Genomic DNA, 19,039 nt, shown 5'->3' with positions numbered 1-19,039 from the left:
TCCATCCTTATTGAATGAATGTGGGTAGGATCCTTTATAAGGCAGTACAAATATTGATCCAGTCTTGTGCCTGGTCGCTTTTCTGCAATCGACAGAAAGAAACAGGTGCCTCGAAAGCAGCAGCAAAAAGTTAACCCTTCACGCGGAGGTGCGCGCGTGTTTGGAGTCTCAGTGCTTCGGCAAATTATCAATGAATGCGCCACAAAGCTTAAGGTAATTAAATAATGCGGCGATTTCTGAATAGCATATTATCTCTGTTTTAAAAAAATCACGCTTTGAAATTTCACCACAAAAGAAAACCAATTGCCAATGTATGAGCAGGGAGAAGGGAAAGTGCCCAATGGGAACTTTGGGGTTGGGAAGGATCTTAAAGGAAGCAGCCGACTGGAGATGCCCTGAGCTGCAACTACTACATACACCGCCTCCAGGATGATCCCGGCAAACCCTACGTGGAACTCCCAGCCCAAACATCCACAAGCGCGCAGCCATAACAACTCAGCAAGCCACCTAAGCGCGTCTGGGAAATGACTCCACCTGACACCTGCCATCACCCAAAGGACTGCAAGAAGAAGAAGAAGAAGAAGAAGAAGAAGAAGAAGAAGAAGAAGAAGAAGAAGAAGAAGAAGAAGAAGAAGAAGAAGAAGAGGAAGAAGAACTGGAGGAGGATGTGGAAAACTTATCGCGATCTCTCTACTCTCTTCCCCGCTTTTTTTCTTTTTTGTTTGCAAAGGACTTTGAAACGGAAACAAGAAGCGAGAAGATTACGCACGGATATTAAAAGATCCATTTTCCAAGCGCATGGGGTAAGACCAAGAGGTTAATTTTGAGCTACTTCTACGCGATTACTTGAACAAACAACCCCCTGCACAGATTTGTATATTTTCTAATTATGCGAATACGGTGGACAGTCAGCGTCTAGGACTTTCTTCGGTGATGTTCTGCCCAATCATGTGCATCTTTTCTCGCTTTGTTCCGTGGGCTTTACTTAGATAAGAAGGTGAAACTGAATATCCTCCTAGATCCAGGATCCTGTGTCTAGTTTTAGTCCCCTAGCAACTGATACTGAGGGCTCCGTTGGGTCTGCGCATGGCTAACAGCCTCAGATAGACCTGGGTTCTATTAGACCTTTTCCAAGCGGTCTAAGCCTTAGTCGCTAATAAAGCATTGGGCAGGAACGCCGGTCATTCCCCCAACCCTCTTCGTCAGTCAGGATAGGGCCACACCTTGAGCGGGGAGAGGAGCAGCCTCTACACTGAACTCCCCTCCTCTTGCTTGTTGCACGCTAGTTGTGGGTGAATCACAAACCCTGGCCTGAGAAAAATGTGGTAGACACCACCAGGGCAAAAATATGAAAATACAAATAATTGAATTACTGTATTGATGCATTACTACATTTATTAATATCATTGTGCTGTTTTCTGTGAAGAACACAAGAGCAGTTCTGACTTCTAATCTGGTCCAGCAGCCTGTTCTTCGCAGCTGCCAGCTAGCTAGCTAGATGCCTGTTGGGATCTTGTACCTATTTTGTATGCTGCCTGGATAATTTTACTGATGGGCAGTTACATAAATTTAAAATAAAACAACTACTCTAAGCATGTTAAACAAATTGCTTTTAAATTTCACTAATTTACTATTTCATCCTTAGGACTTACAAGTCTAGCTACAGGCCTGACAGCAGAGCTGGGGACATCCTTAATGACCAGCTACAAAATTCCATTAACTCATGCCCAAAACCTAGTACAGTTTTAAAAAGTTGTGATGATAATGTTTAAATTTATAAGGTAGAATGTTTCCTAGCAATACCACCCATCCCCTTTAAACAAATGATGCAGCAAACATATAATAGTTTGCAGCCCCCATTGATTCAGCAAGAGCTGCTAGTCACCATGAGATATGGGGGAGGGGTTTTTTTCCTTTGTGACCCAGGGACCAAATACAGCCCTCCAGGCTTGCCTGTCTCTCAAGACTCTCCCTGGGCCAAGGATGGGGAACCGGTGGCCCTGCAGATGCTGTTGGACTCCAACTCCAGCCAGCATTACCAATGATCAAGGATGATGGGAGTTGTAGTCTAGCAACATCTGGACGCCTGTAGGTTCCCTATCCCAACCATTATCTTTCCTCCCCAAGTCGTATCCCTTACCAGCCTTACTCCATGTCCTCCATTATTTTATTTTCCTGACCAGAATATGTCCTTGTGAATGCCCCTTGCTTGCCCAGATGGAGACTTGTGTCCATGTGTATAGAAAATTATTATTTTTCCATGGCTGGAATTTAGCCAACTGTACTGAGGCAAGAGTCACACCCACTACTTCTGCCTCTGGTCCCACACATCACTGGCCTCTGGGGAATTCTGAGCTTCTGGCTGAAAAGAGGTCCCGTCGCCCCCACTCTAAGAGATAGCAACTTGGTTCAGAGTCACCTTGTGGTTCTCATGGCTAAATGGAGATTTGAATTCATTTCCCTTTCTCCAAATCCAACATTCTGTCTGCTACATCATGCCTCTCTTGATATGATTTGTTTTAAATATTGTTAGCATAACCTTAATGCACGTTCTGAATGTCCTCACTATGATTTCACGCTTTTGTGACCATGCTGGGGATTATGGGATGGACAAGCGTGTTAAATGTAGAACAGAATGAAGAGCACCAGCACACCAATTCTAGATAAGATCTTGAATGAAAACAGGACACACTGCTGCCAGTTACCATTAAATTGCATTAAGGGACCCAGTGGAGGGGCTGATAATCTCTTTTCCTCTGAAATCTCAATTTCATGGTGATGCTGGTGGAAGAAGACCCAGGCATACGCATGGACACGCACACACGCAGCAAGGAGGCCAAAAAAGGGCTCTATTTCTACACTTCTTTATAATGTAATCATTGACATTAATCACCCTTATTTGATCAATCCGTTTGCAGGAAAATAAAAGTTTGCTGAGCTTCCAACAACAAATATAATGTAACAGAAAGTAACATGAAACACACACACACACACATAACAACAACAACAACAACAACAACAACAACAACAACAACAACAACTGAAGATTGGGGACACACACACACACACACACACACACACACACAGGTTTGGCCCTGACATTTCCCACAAATTTTGCTTTGTGATGGATTTTGATGGTGCTGGGTTGCTTTAACAGTTTATTATTTTATGAGCCCCTGCCCCATCCCATGAAGTAAATAATGTACATTCAAATTGGGACCTGTAGTTTGCTGGTGCATGGAGTCATACAATTTCCCAGGATATTCCATTCTTTCCTCCCTTTCCTTTGGTTTCCATTCCCCTTCAACCCATCAGTCAGCATTCCATGGTCATTGAGCATGCTAAATCTTCAATGGCCTGTTTTGGGGATTTTCTACCACCAACCTTATGCAGGAGGGGTTGTTCCTTTCCCCTCCACCACCACAAACCTCCAAGCCTGCTGCTGTCTCCCTCTTGTGCCTGGATGATGCCATTTTGGCTACTTAAGGACCAGCACTTCGGAGAAAACGTTTGCTATTAGCTGTGGAATTTGGCACAGTAAATGAGACCGTTTGGGATGTTTATTCTTGTCCCCAGACAAGGACAGATACAATAAAACCTGTGCCACTGAAGATTCCTGAGCAAAAACTGGCCAAAATTTCTGAGAGGAAAAAAATTAAGTGGCGGTGGCTGCAACACTGGCTCACCATGTCTCACTTCCAAGCAGATCTCCAGGAAAATTAGCTACTGCTTAGGGACATATGCTGCATAAATTGAAGGAATCAAGGCACAAGGATATTGTTAGAGTGTGGTCTGAGCCCCAAGTCTTTCACACTGGGCCCTGGATACCCCCCTCAGCGCCTTTAAAAAACTTTTAATATTTCAAAGTTTTGCTTACAGGTCAGTTTCCCCTCTGGAAGTTGGCCTAAGGTGGCATCCATACATATAAATTAGCATATGTAGATTTTAAGCATGTGTGTCATAGGCCTGTTGTCAGTCTTTTAAGGACCTACCCCACAGGTCATACACATGACAAAGAATCTTTTGGAATGGAAGTTTCACAAGGGGGAAAGTGTGAAGGCATCACATTCCTTCAGGTTCATGTTCACAGGTATTTCCTGCCAAAACTTCACCAAATTTTCTGTTCCTGTGGCAAGATTTTTTTCATCCACATTCACACAGATCCTTCAATCACATTCCACTGCGAGATTTTCTTGCTGTTATTGCATGAACCAGTCAAGAAAGAGTGGGTGGTGGTTTAGACTGAAGGACTTCAGAGCAGTTTCCTAAGGAGTGGGGTACAACAATACTACGTACATATTCCAAATTTTGCACTAAGAAAATGTGACTTTTGTATCATTCATTCACATTTTATAGGACTGCTGGGTACCACTCTCCAGGTTAACCTTTGCTTCTAAAAGCTGGCTAAGCATTACCCCCCCAGCCAGTCTTCTCAAGTTTAAGAACTACAGAGATAGGGAACCTCCAGCCATCAAGATTTGGATGGACAATTCCCACCATGCCTGACTATTGGCTATGCTGCTTGAGGCTGATGGGAACTGGAGACCCACATCATCGGGTGGGCCAAAGGTTTCATAGACCTGGCCTAGTCTGTGCTTTGCTTTTGTTTGCACCAAGTTCTGAGCTGGTACAATCTGATAACACTATTGCAGAATATACAGAGTCCTTTCTGTAGGGATGGCAAGATAAACACAATATCTATGTTCTCTACCAGCCTAACAACCGCATGACAAGCTAGCATCTGCTAGCCAGCTGGATTGAATGTTAGTCCTCCTCAGAGTATGCCTATTGAAATAAATGTACTCGAGTCATTATTTTTAATGGGTTTACTCTGAAGAGAACCAATGTTTGATTCAGTCCATTGCCTATATACTCAGGTACAGATACCCCAGAGGAATCTACATCAATATGAACAATAGATTTTACCCACAAAGCATTGAGTAAATGTATCTCAGTGGGCAACCAAGCACTCTGCACTTCCTAAGGGGCCTCCCAGAACTAGTTTGGCCATTTTTACTAGTAATCCGCTTTGATTGCCCCCCCCAACCAATGAAAACACACACACACACACACACGTGTGTGTTTGTGTGTGTGTTAAATAAACAAATAAATAATTCACTATTTGCTGGAACAGCAAAATGGCAAATGGAAACATCTCTTAAATCTTTCCTAGAGGTGATTCACTTAACATTTACATAGGCAAAATCTCATTTGTCTCAAAGGGTCTACTCCAGCTAAGTACAGACTGTGAATTAGTCTACTAATTTTAATGTGGAATTACAATAATTTAAAAAGCTTACTGTGATAAAACATTCAGAGCAGTTTCACAGGAATCTCGCATTTTCACGGCATGTGCAAAGCCATGCAAAGGGATAAATATGAAAGAACTTTAATGTGCCCTTTAAAATAAGGATTAAATACTAATGACATTTCTACTTAAAAGGCCACTTGTGAATATAGCTACTGGAGAACCCAAAGATACTGCTGTGAACCTTAAAAGCCACTGCTTTTAAAAATGATTATGTTTGAAAAATTAAAAGTTGGCTTTCAATTACTGCTGATGAAACATTTTTCACTGTTCTGCAGGATGTTTATATCCTTCCAGGTTTAGAAATTAGTTGTTAAAGGTTAAAAGCCAAACTACATTTATTTAATGTACATATTCAGGGCTATATATACTCAGTATTTAAAAAGGATATCTAGACTTAGAAACTTGTGACAGAAACATTAGCAAATGGCATGGCTGACAGAAGAGTTTGATTTATCCATTGGACGTAGAGATCAGGCAGCAGAACCCCTCTCATCAAAGTGAGAAATTTGCATATAAAAGCCCGATATTTCTGGCCTCATACTTGACTATTGTCTAGTTTTAAGTCTAGCTTGTTGAGGTTTTCCCCCCTGGTATCTCTCAATCATGCACACCTAGTTTGCAAAATATTCCATTACCTCAATTTTCACTACTACATTGCTTGCATAGTGACCAGGAAGATGAGATAAAAGGAATAACTGCTAAGGCTTGAAATGATCAGTTTTATTGCAAAGGACTAGCATTTATTACCTTGAATATTACGAAAAGCTATATGCAGTCATTTTATGGTTCTCTGCAATTTCTCGGTTGATAAATTTGCAAGTGTTTGTGACACTTCAGTCTCCTGCAAGATCCAATGAATAAAAACAGAAAATGGAACTTTTGCTTTTAATACAGTGAAGAAAGACTTGTTAAATAGTAAACAAATTCTGAAATTTGTTCCAGTTCAGCAAATGTAAAATTTGCATGAAGCTCTTCTCAATAGACATATCCATTCATTGCCATGGAGGGGGAAAGATTAATTGGCACAGGTACGCATAAAAGGTATACACAGATCCCTATTTCATTTGACAACAGTGGTGCCTCCTGCACACCCAGACACAGTATTCAGCTTGTAGGCATAGCTAAAATAGCAAAAATGAAAAAGCAACAGCTATTATGGATTTCATCTGTTCCACTGCCTCCTGGTGAGAGAATTAAAATACAGCAATCTCTGCTCTTCCCAAAATAATAGACCTCTATATAGTAATAATAATCACCATCACAAAATACCAGATATTTCTGGGAATAAAAAATGAGCCAGGAGGCAACCCTAACATACCTAAATGGAAAACCTTATTTTTTCTCTCCCTTGTTGGAAACCAAGTTGAATCATTGTTTCAGAATTTCTGCTGAAACCAAACAGAATCAGAAAATATTTAAGTGTCAAAGGTTGCATGTACATACATACAGATACATATTTTAAAGTATACATAAAAAAGCCCAGAAGCACCATTACAGAAAAGCTGCTATTATGTTACTGGATTGCACGATACCACTTAGTATACAGCTTACCAGTGTTCAAGCCACATCTCAAGAAAGTAGAGAATTCATTTTTGGTGGAGTTGTCCAAAGGTCCAGGATTTTCAGCAAATGATCTTTGGGATTATATTGGCTATTACATTGCAGGTGGTCACTTTGGCGTTCTGGCCTGTGATTGCTTTGCCCAGCCACCTGAAAATATTTCTGGACTGGTCTGTGTCCACAACTGAAAGAAGGTAGTCCGTCCCATAGTCAATACTGTTGTATAACGTAAGATGATTTTAGGTATGAAGACACTGTACTCCATACGATATTTTTTTTTAAAAAACCCAAAACTATGGTTTGCTAAAGTTTTTACAGTTTAAAATGCAATTAACAGATTAAAAACTATATATAGCAGATGTCTGGCAGCAAAAGGATAACAGCTGTGTGTCTGACCTATAAGTGTTATTATTAAAAGTTTTAATAAATATTCTTTTCCTATAATATCATCACATTTATTGATCTTCTCCCAATTACATGGAGACTTCCTGTATCTTAGCTGTTCCCTATCTAGTACATTAATCTAAAACTAGGATTAGGACACAGTAACACAGAGCTATTCGTCAGTGATCACTGATATGTAATGTGACAGATTACCATGGCCAAGACACAAACAAAATTGTTCCAGTGTTTCAGTCCAGTTTGCAAACCTTTATTGCAGTGGAAGCCAAGGCCTCTCTTGGAGTGTTTGCGGTACTGTATTTGAAAGGGTGCAAAGTTCCAACAGCCCAAATGTGAGTAGGCTGAATGCCTCTGGCAGAGAACCAATTCATCTTTGTGGGTATGGATTTTTCAAAGTGATCATAGAAAAAGCTACTGCTTTAACCTTGTACATGTTGTAGGAGGAAGGCATACTCATTTTCATATTTTGTCGGTATTGGGATTAGCACCAAAAAACATAAATATTTATATGCATCAGGAGGTTGCCTACACATACCTGCACGGAAGACCCTCTGCATGCTTCCCTGAGAAACACCTGGCTGGTGTTGGAAAGGGAGCAATAGGTATTTTATCTTTCTGGTGTTGGCAACCCTATTTCAGGCACAACTGTCTCTGAACCTCGAACCCAAATTTATTGACTCAGGAAAATGACTGTAGCACAACCCTCATAGAACCCACAAACAAAGTGAAACAAATTATTTTCAGATTAAATAATAGTTAGTTGAAAATGACAAAAGTTCAACAAAGCCGAGTTAGATAATGTAATTTACTGTACATCAACATTGTAGAATATTATAATGCAACATCAATTGTAAAATGTATCTCTAACAAAATTAATTGAATGCTATAGGCATCAGGTAGATGCTACATTGTTGTACAATAAATTCTAATTTGAACACCAATGATTTGCATTTCCCCCCTCAGTAGAGATAAAGATACAGTTCCGATCACCCAGTCTTTACATGAATGCTTGCAAGATGCTCTACACATATCTAGGAGTTCTCTCTGTTTTTGGTCTGTCCAGCTAATTTATTATTATTTTACTGGTCCAACACAGTTTTTGTGAAAGAAGTCATATGTTAGCTGTATATCTCAATCAACTTGTCCCTGGTCATTGGCCTGCTGGATTACAGGAGTTAGAATCATACAACATCTGGAGATTTCTTTCCCCTGATTTAAAACATCAAAGGACATATTTTAAAATAAGGTTGTAACAATGCATTCCATGAAAGTTCTGCCTTGCCCTGAGAAAGGAGAAGCAATTTCTTCCAAATCAGCTGTCCTCCATGGAGAATCTCTTTCTATGATGGAATTATCAATGAAGATGGACTATAGACTTTCACCGTTTCATCCCAAGCACAATCTGCCACCTATGGAGAGAAAACACAGTCCATTTTAGATAGGAGTTACTAGTTGGCACACAGATTTTTAATGGTTGCAGCAGCAATTCTCCTTGCCAACTTGAATGCAGCGTCCCTACAATGCTAGCCAACAGACACTGAAATAGATAAAAAATAAATTTTAAAAAGATAATTTCAGATACATCCAAAACAATTGTTTCAACATACAGCCAAGGCAAATGTTCTCTCAATGGAATGATTTTTACTTGCACAATAGAATATTCTTCCTCTGCACCCCAAAATCTGTTTTTGGCTTCTCCCAACCCTCTGGAGCTAGAATAGGGATAGTGTGAGTTTCATGCAAGGGGAGAAATTTGTGTTTCATTGCACTAACCCTTCTGAGCACAATTATTTAGTTGAATACCATCATATGCTTTTTTTTTTTATAAAAAAGTCACCTTTAGTTATCTACCCATCATTTCAACATAATAGCTGACCCTTGCTCCTCAAAGCAATGTAAAATGTGCATTAAAATGTACAATGTAAAATGGCATTAAAACACTTTAAAACACAGAAATATTTTTATTTACTTCATCAGATTTATACACTGCTTGCTTGTTAAAACAACAACCCTCAAAATAGTTTACAATCTATAATGTACTGCAGACAGCAGTTTGAACCACAAAAGCTGTAGCCATAAATTATGTTGCTATATGTCCCAATTGTGAAAGAAAGAATTGATTATTTAGGAAGCATAGTTTTGATGAAAAAGATTATCTGTATATGAAACAAATGTATTGTGTAATTAACAACCCACCCTCCCCATCATTCATGATTTTTCTTCTCCATTTAAAATGACAGCTTTGTCAATCACTGACAACTCCCCCCCTCCCCCGGTTTCATAAGCATCATATTCAGATACGAGAAAGCAAATAAGTCTCTTCTGGCATGTTCAATTGCCAAGAGGAAACAATACATAAAACACCATCTGCAAAATCATTGGGGAATTCCCACCTGTGATCAACTTAATTAGCATCATGCAGTAGCTCCTGAACGCAAATACAGTGACAATAATTTCATCAAAACATAGGGAGAGCAAACAGGATTTCTGCAAAATTTTGACTTCAGAGAAGCAAATTGTACAATTCAGTCCAGCTCTTGTTTCTGACTCTACAAGGGAAAACTTAAGGGTAGCTAAGCAATGAGAGCAAACAGAACGTCAATAGCAAATCATTCTGATAAATAATTGTGTGCTCTTGGAAGGCTGACAAACAGAAACCAGTCCTCCAGAGGTAGCACAGTTTTATGTCATTAAAAATCTTTATGCTATAAAAGGAGCAACACATGGGATTGAGAAGAGAAAGCTTGTTGCTTGGCGCTGCATCACTTAAGAAGGCACAAAGGGGAAATTACAATTAACGGCTCATGAATGTTTGATCAGTATTTGCATTTTAGGATTTGAAACCCACTGAACTCCTAAAGCTCAGGACTAGCAATCATAAACATATCATCCATTTGCACAAGTTTTGGTGATAGCTCATCCCCATTGTTATGGTTGTAACTTGCTGAAGGTAACCCAGTATGAGCACAGATGTGCTGAAGTGCAAACCATGGTTTCTCAGGTAGTGTCCAACCTGCACACGAGTGATTTAGGAGCTGGTACCACCCAAGCTAAAGCAACACGTGACACCCAATATGATGCAGAAGAGGCAGAAACCTTTTATACAAGTGGCAGAATCGAAGTGTGCAGCCACACAATGGGCCAAGAGCCAAAGAATGGAAGACACGGCTGAAGGCAGAATGAGTGTGGATTGTTATGAAACCCCCACTTGTATATGAATTAATGTGGGCTTATGTTCCTAACTGGCTAGTTTTGCCAATCACAGGGAACCTTTCGTTGCATCATCCTTCCTGGAGGTGATCTTTCATTGGGAACGGATCTTGCTCATGACTAACTTTAGCTGGACTACAGAGAAGACCTTTAAATAATTTTTACCTGAGAGCAAGGGTTGCTATAGCTCTTTAGCCCTTCATGAAAGGAGAATGAAATTGATTAAACAGAGCAGTCGGAATGAAGAGGATGATTAGGGAAACGGTTGTGTGAATTAATTACGATAAATTCTGAATTGCAGTATTAAGAGTTTATCCGTAATACCGAGTATTAAAGGTAAGAACTGAATAAGGATTAGAGCTAATTGACTCAGAAAATTAACGGTTCTTCATTTGCTCAATGATTTATCATAAATTAACTAAGTACAGACTCATTAAGGAAAATTATAATATTATAAACAAACAGAATTGTAGTAAATTATTTTCCCTGTGATTAATTATTCTGGGGATTTTAAAAAATCAATATTGCTAAAATGAGTTAGACTTTTTAGAGACTCTCCCCACTCCTAAGGAATCTTCTGTTGTGCCGTAATCCCACGTAGTTCTACTAATTACTATTCCTTTGAGAAATACACAAGGGACAGCTGCCTTATGTCGTTTGTTTTGTCTCAGGAGTACTTCTTCGCAATACTTTTTGGAGGTAGATATCAATACCAGAGTACAAAATACTTGTTTCTTATTTCAGTTGTGAATGGCATGCTAAAATTGCCACTGTCTGCAATAAAACATGCAGAATTGCACGCCCTTAGTAGTTGCTTCTACGTATCTTTCAGAAGGAGTGGCAATTTAAATGTACCAGCAACATAACGTTGCAATGTGTAGCATTCATGGCTCTGTCCGGCCAGATGCCATCTCCTAGGCCCACTGAGTATGCTCAGTATTCACTAGACTACTTTGGGGTTGTTTTACTCCTTTATTTGCTTTTTCTTTGTACTTCTGCAAACCTTGGGGGTTTCCAAAGTCTGCTGCTCTTTGTGGCTGCATTTTGGCTATATAAGTACTACTAGTAATCTGAGTCAAGGATCTGCGGAGAGTATTTCAACTTGGATTGAGGTGGAAGGATTAACACTTACTTCCAAACATCCCCAGTGGAGGGGATGATAAAAGTGGAAGCAAGAAAGGAAAAGAACACATGGATGATAGGTGTGCTGTTATCTCTTGCATTTCCTTCACGTGACAATCATAAGTGCAGCAGCCAGAAAGCTCTACAGTATTGCAGACTGTAGCAGAAAGGACAAATATATATTTTCAGGGCCACCCCTCTCTTTTCTCTTTTTCCTTCCCCTGAGTTCTGTATAAAACAGGAATAGTTATGCTGGCCTCGGTCCAGTATATCTGAAGGAGCGTCTCCTCCCCCATCGTTCTGCCCGGACACTGAGGTCCAGCTCCGAGGGCCTTCTGGTAGTTCCCTCACTGTGAGAAGTGAGGTTACAGGGAACCAGGCAGAGGGCCTTCTCGGTAGTGGCGCCCGCCCTGTGGAACACCCTCCCATCAGATGTCAAAGCGATAAACATCTACTTGACATTCAGAAGACATCTGAAGGCAGCCCTGTTCAGGGAAGTTTTTAATATGTGACATTTTAGTGTATCTTTCATCTTTGTTGGAAGCCGCCCAGAGTGGCTGGGGAAACCAAACCAGATGGGCGGGGTACAAATAATAAATTATTATTATTATTATTATTATTATTATTATTATTATTATTATACTAAATAAGTAACATCCTCCTACTTAAACAAAGAACAACCCCCTTTGGAATTGTGTTTTCCCCCCTTCCCACACCTGGCAATAAATACTGTAGAATCTAACCAGTAATTTGTGCCTGACATTCCCATTTAAAGTGAGGGGCTATTTGCTAGTGCTAGCAAATAGCTAAAGGAACACTGGCTTACTAGCATGGTGCAGTGTTCCTACTCTCATGCCAACCATACTGCTGGTAGGGAATTTGGAATTATGCAGCACATAAATCAAGCCTTTCCTTCCCTCCAAAGCCAAAGAATACGAATTCTGAATAAATGTAGGCTGACAAACTTCAAAATTCAATTTACTGAAGTGAAAGGCATCCCATTTTTTAAAATTCTCTCTTTGCCACACCATTTCCTACCAACAGTGTAGAATCCAGTTGCCATTCATTAATTAGCACTAGTTTTCACTGACCCGCCAGCTGATTTACTTCTCTGACAGGTCCCCAATTAGCCATTTATCATTACAGTCTTATTTTGCTGCTCAGTTCTTTTCTGGTACCTAAGGTAATCTGTCCAGCCTTTTGAAATTACCTGAATGACACACTGTCTTCTCAGTGCTTAAGGAAAAAGGAAATATATCCCTCAAGAATAGCTGATACACTTGGGCCAATAACTGGAGACTGTGGCCCAGGAAACACACTCACAGTGCAACCCAAATCCAAGCTCCAGCAGGATAAGCAAGTTTGGATTAGTCAGACCTTGGGCTGGCTGGCTGAACCAGGGCTATGCTGTCATAGTGGCATAACCTCAATGCAGCTCAACTGGGGCAATGATGGTTCAGTTGGAGCTCAGCTGGTGGAACTTAAGATGGCAGAACATACATCAGCATAAGTCACCATTCTGGGGGCATGGTGGAGCAAGGAGAGAAACTATTCCAAACCTCTTCCAGCTCAGTCATGTGACTGGGCAATCTGGTGGAACTCACACTAGCAAAAAGGGTGGTATAAGTCAAACTTTGTTTTAAAGGATTGTTTTCCTTCTACCAGGCTCATCCAGCAGTAGTCTTGCAACAAAATAGAGTGTGGAATAGGCATAGCTTGTGCTGGCTTTAATTTAAGACTGTGTACATTCCACTGGCTTCCTAAACTTAGGAGACTGCTCTTCCTAGCTGCAACCCTATTCTCATTTAACTGGGTGTTAAGTCCCTTTCAACTCAATGGAGCTTCATTCTGAGTAGACATGTTTAGGACTGCACTTATTCGTGAACAAACAGACTTGAGCAACGGGGAAAATTAAGATGAACAATTTTTAATGACATAAAACTTAGCGTTATTATCCCGAAGAGAAATAAATCCTTGGAAAGAATGTTGTAGGCCAATATCAACATTATTATTATTAGAAGATCTGGCAGGAATCATTCAGAATTTTTGAAAGCTTCAATTACCAGTTCACAAAAATAGCATGATGGCTGTTTTACTGACAAAGGCCCATCTAAGTGTATATATGCTTCCTTGTCTCTCTATCAGCACGTTGCAGCCCAGGCTTGCATATTTTGCATTCATGTCTCCAATTCTAAATATATCAGACTTCATGGTTGCAACTGTCAGTGGTTCAGCAGAATCATTCATGTACGAAAAGGTGCTGTGCAACACACAATAAATTAATGGTGAAGTAAATGAATACTATAGAATGACTGGGGGTACTTGGTACAGGCAACAAAGAAAACTCCTGCACATTTAAATTATGGCATATTTAATACCCACGTAGAAATAACTCTTGCTTCAGTTTAACAGCTCTGTTCAACATCTAGAGCTACTAACACGGCAACAGAAGTGTGCGGGTGGTTTCCTCATAAGATGCAGAAAGAGCAGCAGCTGTGGTAATTGTCTTGCCAGTAAAGAAGGTCTTGCCAGTAAAGTAGGGCTACTTTACTTACTTACTTTACTATCTATCTATCTATCTATCTATCTATCTATCTATCTATCTATCTATCTATCTATCATCTATCTATCTATCTATCTATCTATCTAGATAGATAGATAGATTTATATACCACTTAACATTAACTTTTTAAAAATATTAGTGGTTCCTCACAAAGTGAGCCTCTAGGAAAGCCAGTAGCTGTTTTTGGTCCTGAAAACCTGCACTATTAAAATCAATGTAGGTTTTGCCACTGATTTATGTAGGGATAAATTTATTACTCTAGGGGGTCCAAACCTGGAATTTAATTTTAATCTCAGAGATGCTCTGAACAATTTATTTTGCAGAATGTAACACTTGCGTATTTGCATGTGTCTTGTTCTTCAGTGCAAAGATAGAATATATGTATATTCTTTTTTACTACAGCTGCTTTTGAAATAAATTTAAAAACTGCAATTTAGAAAACCGAATCATGGTTCATACTTCACAGAACTTTTACAAGAGAATATTCCTTTAAACCGCGAGTCCTGCTTTCAGACAGACAACAGCTATAGAAAAAAACCTTGCTCAACAGAAAGCATTCATTTAGGTATGGTAGCCAATTATCTCAGTAGCATAAGAGAAGGCCTGATGAAAACTAGGTGCAGAATTAAAGAAAGAGTTCCCAGGCCTTACATTTATTTCCCTTACGTTGGGGTTGAATGTTATTCAGGCTTATTACATTAGAAGTCTTAAAATACCATCTTCTCAACCCCTTTATGATAAGCGAAGAAACATTCCCTCATTTCATTGTATCTTCAAAGTAACATATTCAGCCGAGAAAAGATGAATTTGGCCGCTGAAGCAAGAGCAGGGGAGTTCATCCGTTTTATTTAAATGGGTACTATTTATGCTATACAAATGTTAAAGTGATGTCTCCACAAAAAAATTGAGGGGGAAATGCAATTTCTCAAAGGGTGGCAAGGATTCCAGGACAGAGAGGGACACAGGTGAAGACCACCTCAGGGCCTGCTGTAGCTGGACACACACACACTGGCTCAAGCAGGGTCATCTACCATTAACAGCTCTGTTGAAAGGGTTCCAGGAGAGAGGCCAGAAATGTTACTTCAGGGCCTGCTCCAGGTGAACCGTTGCATTTCTCCCCAGAGCATGATGTACCATAAACTGCCTTGTGGGAAGGATCCTGATGCATTTTAAAAATGTATAACTCAATGTTACTTATAAGCTGCCATGGAAGGATTTATATCCTGACAGGTGAGATATATACAAAATGTGGTTTAATAAAATAAACTGCTTTTACAGTCGTACCTTGGATCCCGAACACCTTGAAACTCAAATGTTTTGGCTTCCAAACGCCGCTCAAAGGTGAGTGTTCCGGTTTGCGAACGTTCTTTGGTACCCGAACGTCCGACAGGGCTTACATGGCTTCCAATTGTGTGCAGGAAGCTCCTGCAGTCAATCGGAAGCCGTGCGTCAGTTGTCGAACGTTTTCGGAAGTCGAATGTACTTCCGGAATGGATTCTGTTCGACAACCAAGGTACGACTGTACTTGGTTTGTTACTTTTTTTTCTACTAAGAGTCACAGTAACTGCTAGTGATGAATTGCTGCAGTGCAAGATGGGATAACTGGATTCTCTTATGGACCCTTCCAAAAGGGACTGCTTCTATTTTTATTTTTAATTTTAATTTTAATTTTAAACCACTATTTCCCCAAAGACCATGGGTTCAAGCTGATTCTGCTTGGGGAGACTGGGATAAATTTGATGAGTGTGGCTTTTGATTAGGTGCCAGAAAAATAATACAGTGGTACCTCAGGTTACATACGCTTCTGGTTACATACTCTTCAGGTTACAGACTCCACTAACCCAGAAATAGTGCTTCAGGTTAAGAACTTTGCTTCAGGATGAGAACAGAAATCGTGCTCTGGCGGCGCGGCAGCAGCAGGAGGCCCCATTAGCTTCAGGTTAAGAACAGTTTCAGGTTTCAGGTTAAGAACGGGCCTTCAGAACGAATTAAGTACTTAACCCGAGGTACCACTGTAATCCCTTCCAACCTTCCCAGCTGTTAGAGAAAATAAATAATTAACTCTACACTATCCATATACTAATATTGGATTTGTTCGGATGCCGTTCTCGCCAAGGAAATGCTATGCATATACAAGCAGGTCCCACTATTTGCCTGCTTGTTATTTTAAAACTTATCTTTACCCGAACCTTGCTACGTGCACAGTTGATACAGATAACCGAACAGCCAGAGTCTGCCCACTTCCTTACTTGTTTGCGCTTCACTGTCTGTCTGCAGCCATTTTAGGAAGAAACCATGGAAGAGAGATCACAAATCAGAAATGTTCCCATAGGAAATCATGGAAACCATCAGCTCACCTAATGGACGATTTCCTGGGAAAGCACTGTGTTTGGTAACTGGGACTTGTGTGTATTCCATGTGTAAGCATAATGCCTGCAAGTTGCATGACCTGGGGCCGATACACATGTTCACACATTCTGAGGGTCCAGAGGTAGAACAGGTGCACCCAGTGCTTAGGGCAGAAAGCTGTGATTTTGATAACCTACCACTCAGACTCTAGTCAGAGAGAGTAATTTCTATTGCCATTATAAGTGAGGATTAATTTATATAAACTACAGTTGATGCTTGCATCCACATAAGGAAAAAGGAGAAGACACTCTCTTTTCTCTTACCTGACTCGGGTGGTGCAAGCTTAAATCCAGGCCACAAGTAAACTCTGTATGATGCTCCACAGTTTCAAGCAGTGGATCAGGCTTGGAGAAATCCCAGAATCTATAGATGGAAACAATATTGTAATTATGGTAATTGAAAGGCCATTTTAAAAAAATGTAATGCTGGACTGCTGATGTGCTTGAAGCTGCCAAATGCTTTTAAAAAACAAACTCATCCACTTTAGAAATGCAATTAATCCTATTGCACAAGTCTTTTGACTCATCTGCATAAATAAGTACTTCATTAAGGCTACATCTCCTTCAGCCCAGTATGGAGATTTAGATCCAGAGCTGGCATAATGATCTCCCATTGGGATAAACTGCAAAACAGTAAACTGAAGTATCTTTATTAAACAGTAAGTAAAGCTTTATAACATATGAACCTATAAAGTCTGTCTTCTACTGTCAGATAACTGGGACATCTAGACTGGAACTATTTACTTCTACAGACTATGGGGCAATAAACCTTTCACAGTTTCACACCTCATTTTTCTTTTTTTAAAATGAAGATATCAAGGATGCAACTGGAGACTTTCTACATCAGAAATATTTGATTCATCGTTTAGCTATATTTTATCAATGGTCTGAAACTTGATGCTCTGCAGAATTCACACAAGAATACCAGGCAAATGTGTTATTTTCAGATGTGCCCTAGGTGCTTACGGCGTCCCTAATATCTTAAACCTGTTTAGACAGGCAGCAGACAGCAGAGCAGAGAATAGTCTTTACTATGCTAAGTAAGGCTGTTGGGAGAGACTACAAACTGTCACATACTCCACCCTACCTTCCATTTGCTGTTTCCTGACATGAAAACTTCAAGGACTAAACTTGCCTTCCTGTTAACCAGGATCTTCAGTGATTGGATGGTTAACTGTATTTCTATACTGCTTTCCATTCAAATGAATCTCAAAGTAATAAATAACAATAACAGAACATAATATCACAACTACAGCAGAAATAATATATTAATGAACCATCAGTAAAATAATTACAATCTATAAATACTATTAGCAAAAAAATAAGCTAAACATCACAATTACAGCATGTCGCATTATGTGATTAACAAACATTAATAAATTTATAATCTAGAGGATATTAACAAAATAGTAACTAAAAATAAGCTATTATGTTCACATGCACACACAGACACACAAACGTGGGACAGCCAGTGCTTAAAATATATTTATAGGCAACAATAAAATTGAAACAACTAATTTCTTTTCTAATTTTGTTTAACAGTCATGCCTGTATGTGTATAAGGTAAAGTAGATACTACTCAAAAGATCAATAATTCTCAGTTATGTGACAATTCAACTGCTTAAACATTTCTCATTTACATTCTGGAATGTGTACTCAAAATTCAGGCCTCTTTTAGATTACTTAAGATTTTGTTACCTGCTTTGAGCCGTTAGGTAAATTAAATGTAGGCCAAATCATTCCTTTAAGTTAGGGGCCCTTCCTGAGCCTGGTACCCTCCAAATGTTTTGGACTACAACTCCTATCAGTTCTGGCTAGCATGGTCAATTGTCAGACATAATGGGAGTTGTAGTTCAACAAAATCTGGAGACCACCAGGTTGGGAAAATCTGCTTCAGATCTTGTTGGACCACAGCTCCCATCAGCCAGCATGGCCAATGATCAGGGATCAGCAGTCATCCAGGGCCTTGAGGTTACCTACCCCGGCTTTATGTACTGAGCTGTTGGTATATCCTTGCGCTTAAAAAATTAAGATGTAGAGTGACAATTCCAATTCCATAAATGAACGATGGTATAAAAATCAGACATCTTTGTTCACACTTTGGTCCTCATTTTAACTATACTGTAGATTTTTCTGTTCTTGTAGGCAGGACAAGGAATTAGGAAGGGCACTGAAGTCCAACCTCTTCTAGTTACTGACCTTTGATTCAGCAACCCATCTGTGGCACAGATTCTGAGATCTTACCAGGCATTACTCACATCCTTCCAATTATTTCTTTGCATCCATAAGGGCTTTTGTTTAAAGTGAAACCTCCACCTAGTATCACATTCTGCATTGTTTACTTACCGCATGCAGTTGCAACACATAGACACACACACACACACGGCCGTCTACATTGCCTAATAACTAAAGGTAAAGGTAAAGGTACCCCTGCCCGTACGGGCCAGTCTTGACAGACTCTGG

The 19,039-nt window shown here is 39.9% G+C and overlaps 1 protein-coding gene and 1 long non-coding RNA gene across 2 annotated transcripts in view; both read right to left on the bottom strand.

Moving 5' to 3' along the window:
* Positions 1-6,016: 6,016 nt before the first annotated feature.
* On the bottom strand, positions 6,017-7,002 carry LOC310841147. The gene is made up of 2 exons (XR_014562383.1): positions 6,856-7,002; positions 6,017-6,629 (listed from the first exon to the last, which is right to left on the bottom strand). It is a non-coding gene; the product is annotated as an uncharacterized lncRNA (long non-coding RNA).
* A 1,062-nt stretch (positions 7,003-8,064) lies between these two features.
* The window catches only part of PEX7 (peroxisomal biogenesis factor 7), a 52,440-nt gene continuing 41,465 nt past the window's right edge, over positions 8,065-19,039 (bottom strand). The window contains exons 9-10 of the mRNA XM_083731701.1: positions 16,841-16,940; positions 8,065-8,682 (exon numbers count right to left, since the gene is read on the bottom strand). Coding sequence (XP_083587827.1) covers positions 8,614-8,682; positions 16,841-16,940 — 169 coding nt within the window. The 3' untranslated portion in view covers positions 8,065-8,613. The remainder of the gene's footprint in view (positions 8,683-16,840; positions 16,941-19,039) is intronic.

This window comes from Podarcis gaigeae (genome assembly GCF_964106915.1).
Source record: "Podarcis gaigeae genome assembly, chromosome: 3".
NCBI lineage: Eukaryota > Metazoa > Chordata > Lepidosauria > Squamata > Lacertidae > Podarcis > Podarcis gaigeae.
This window is presented reverse-complemented; position numbering and strand designations above follow the sequence as displayed.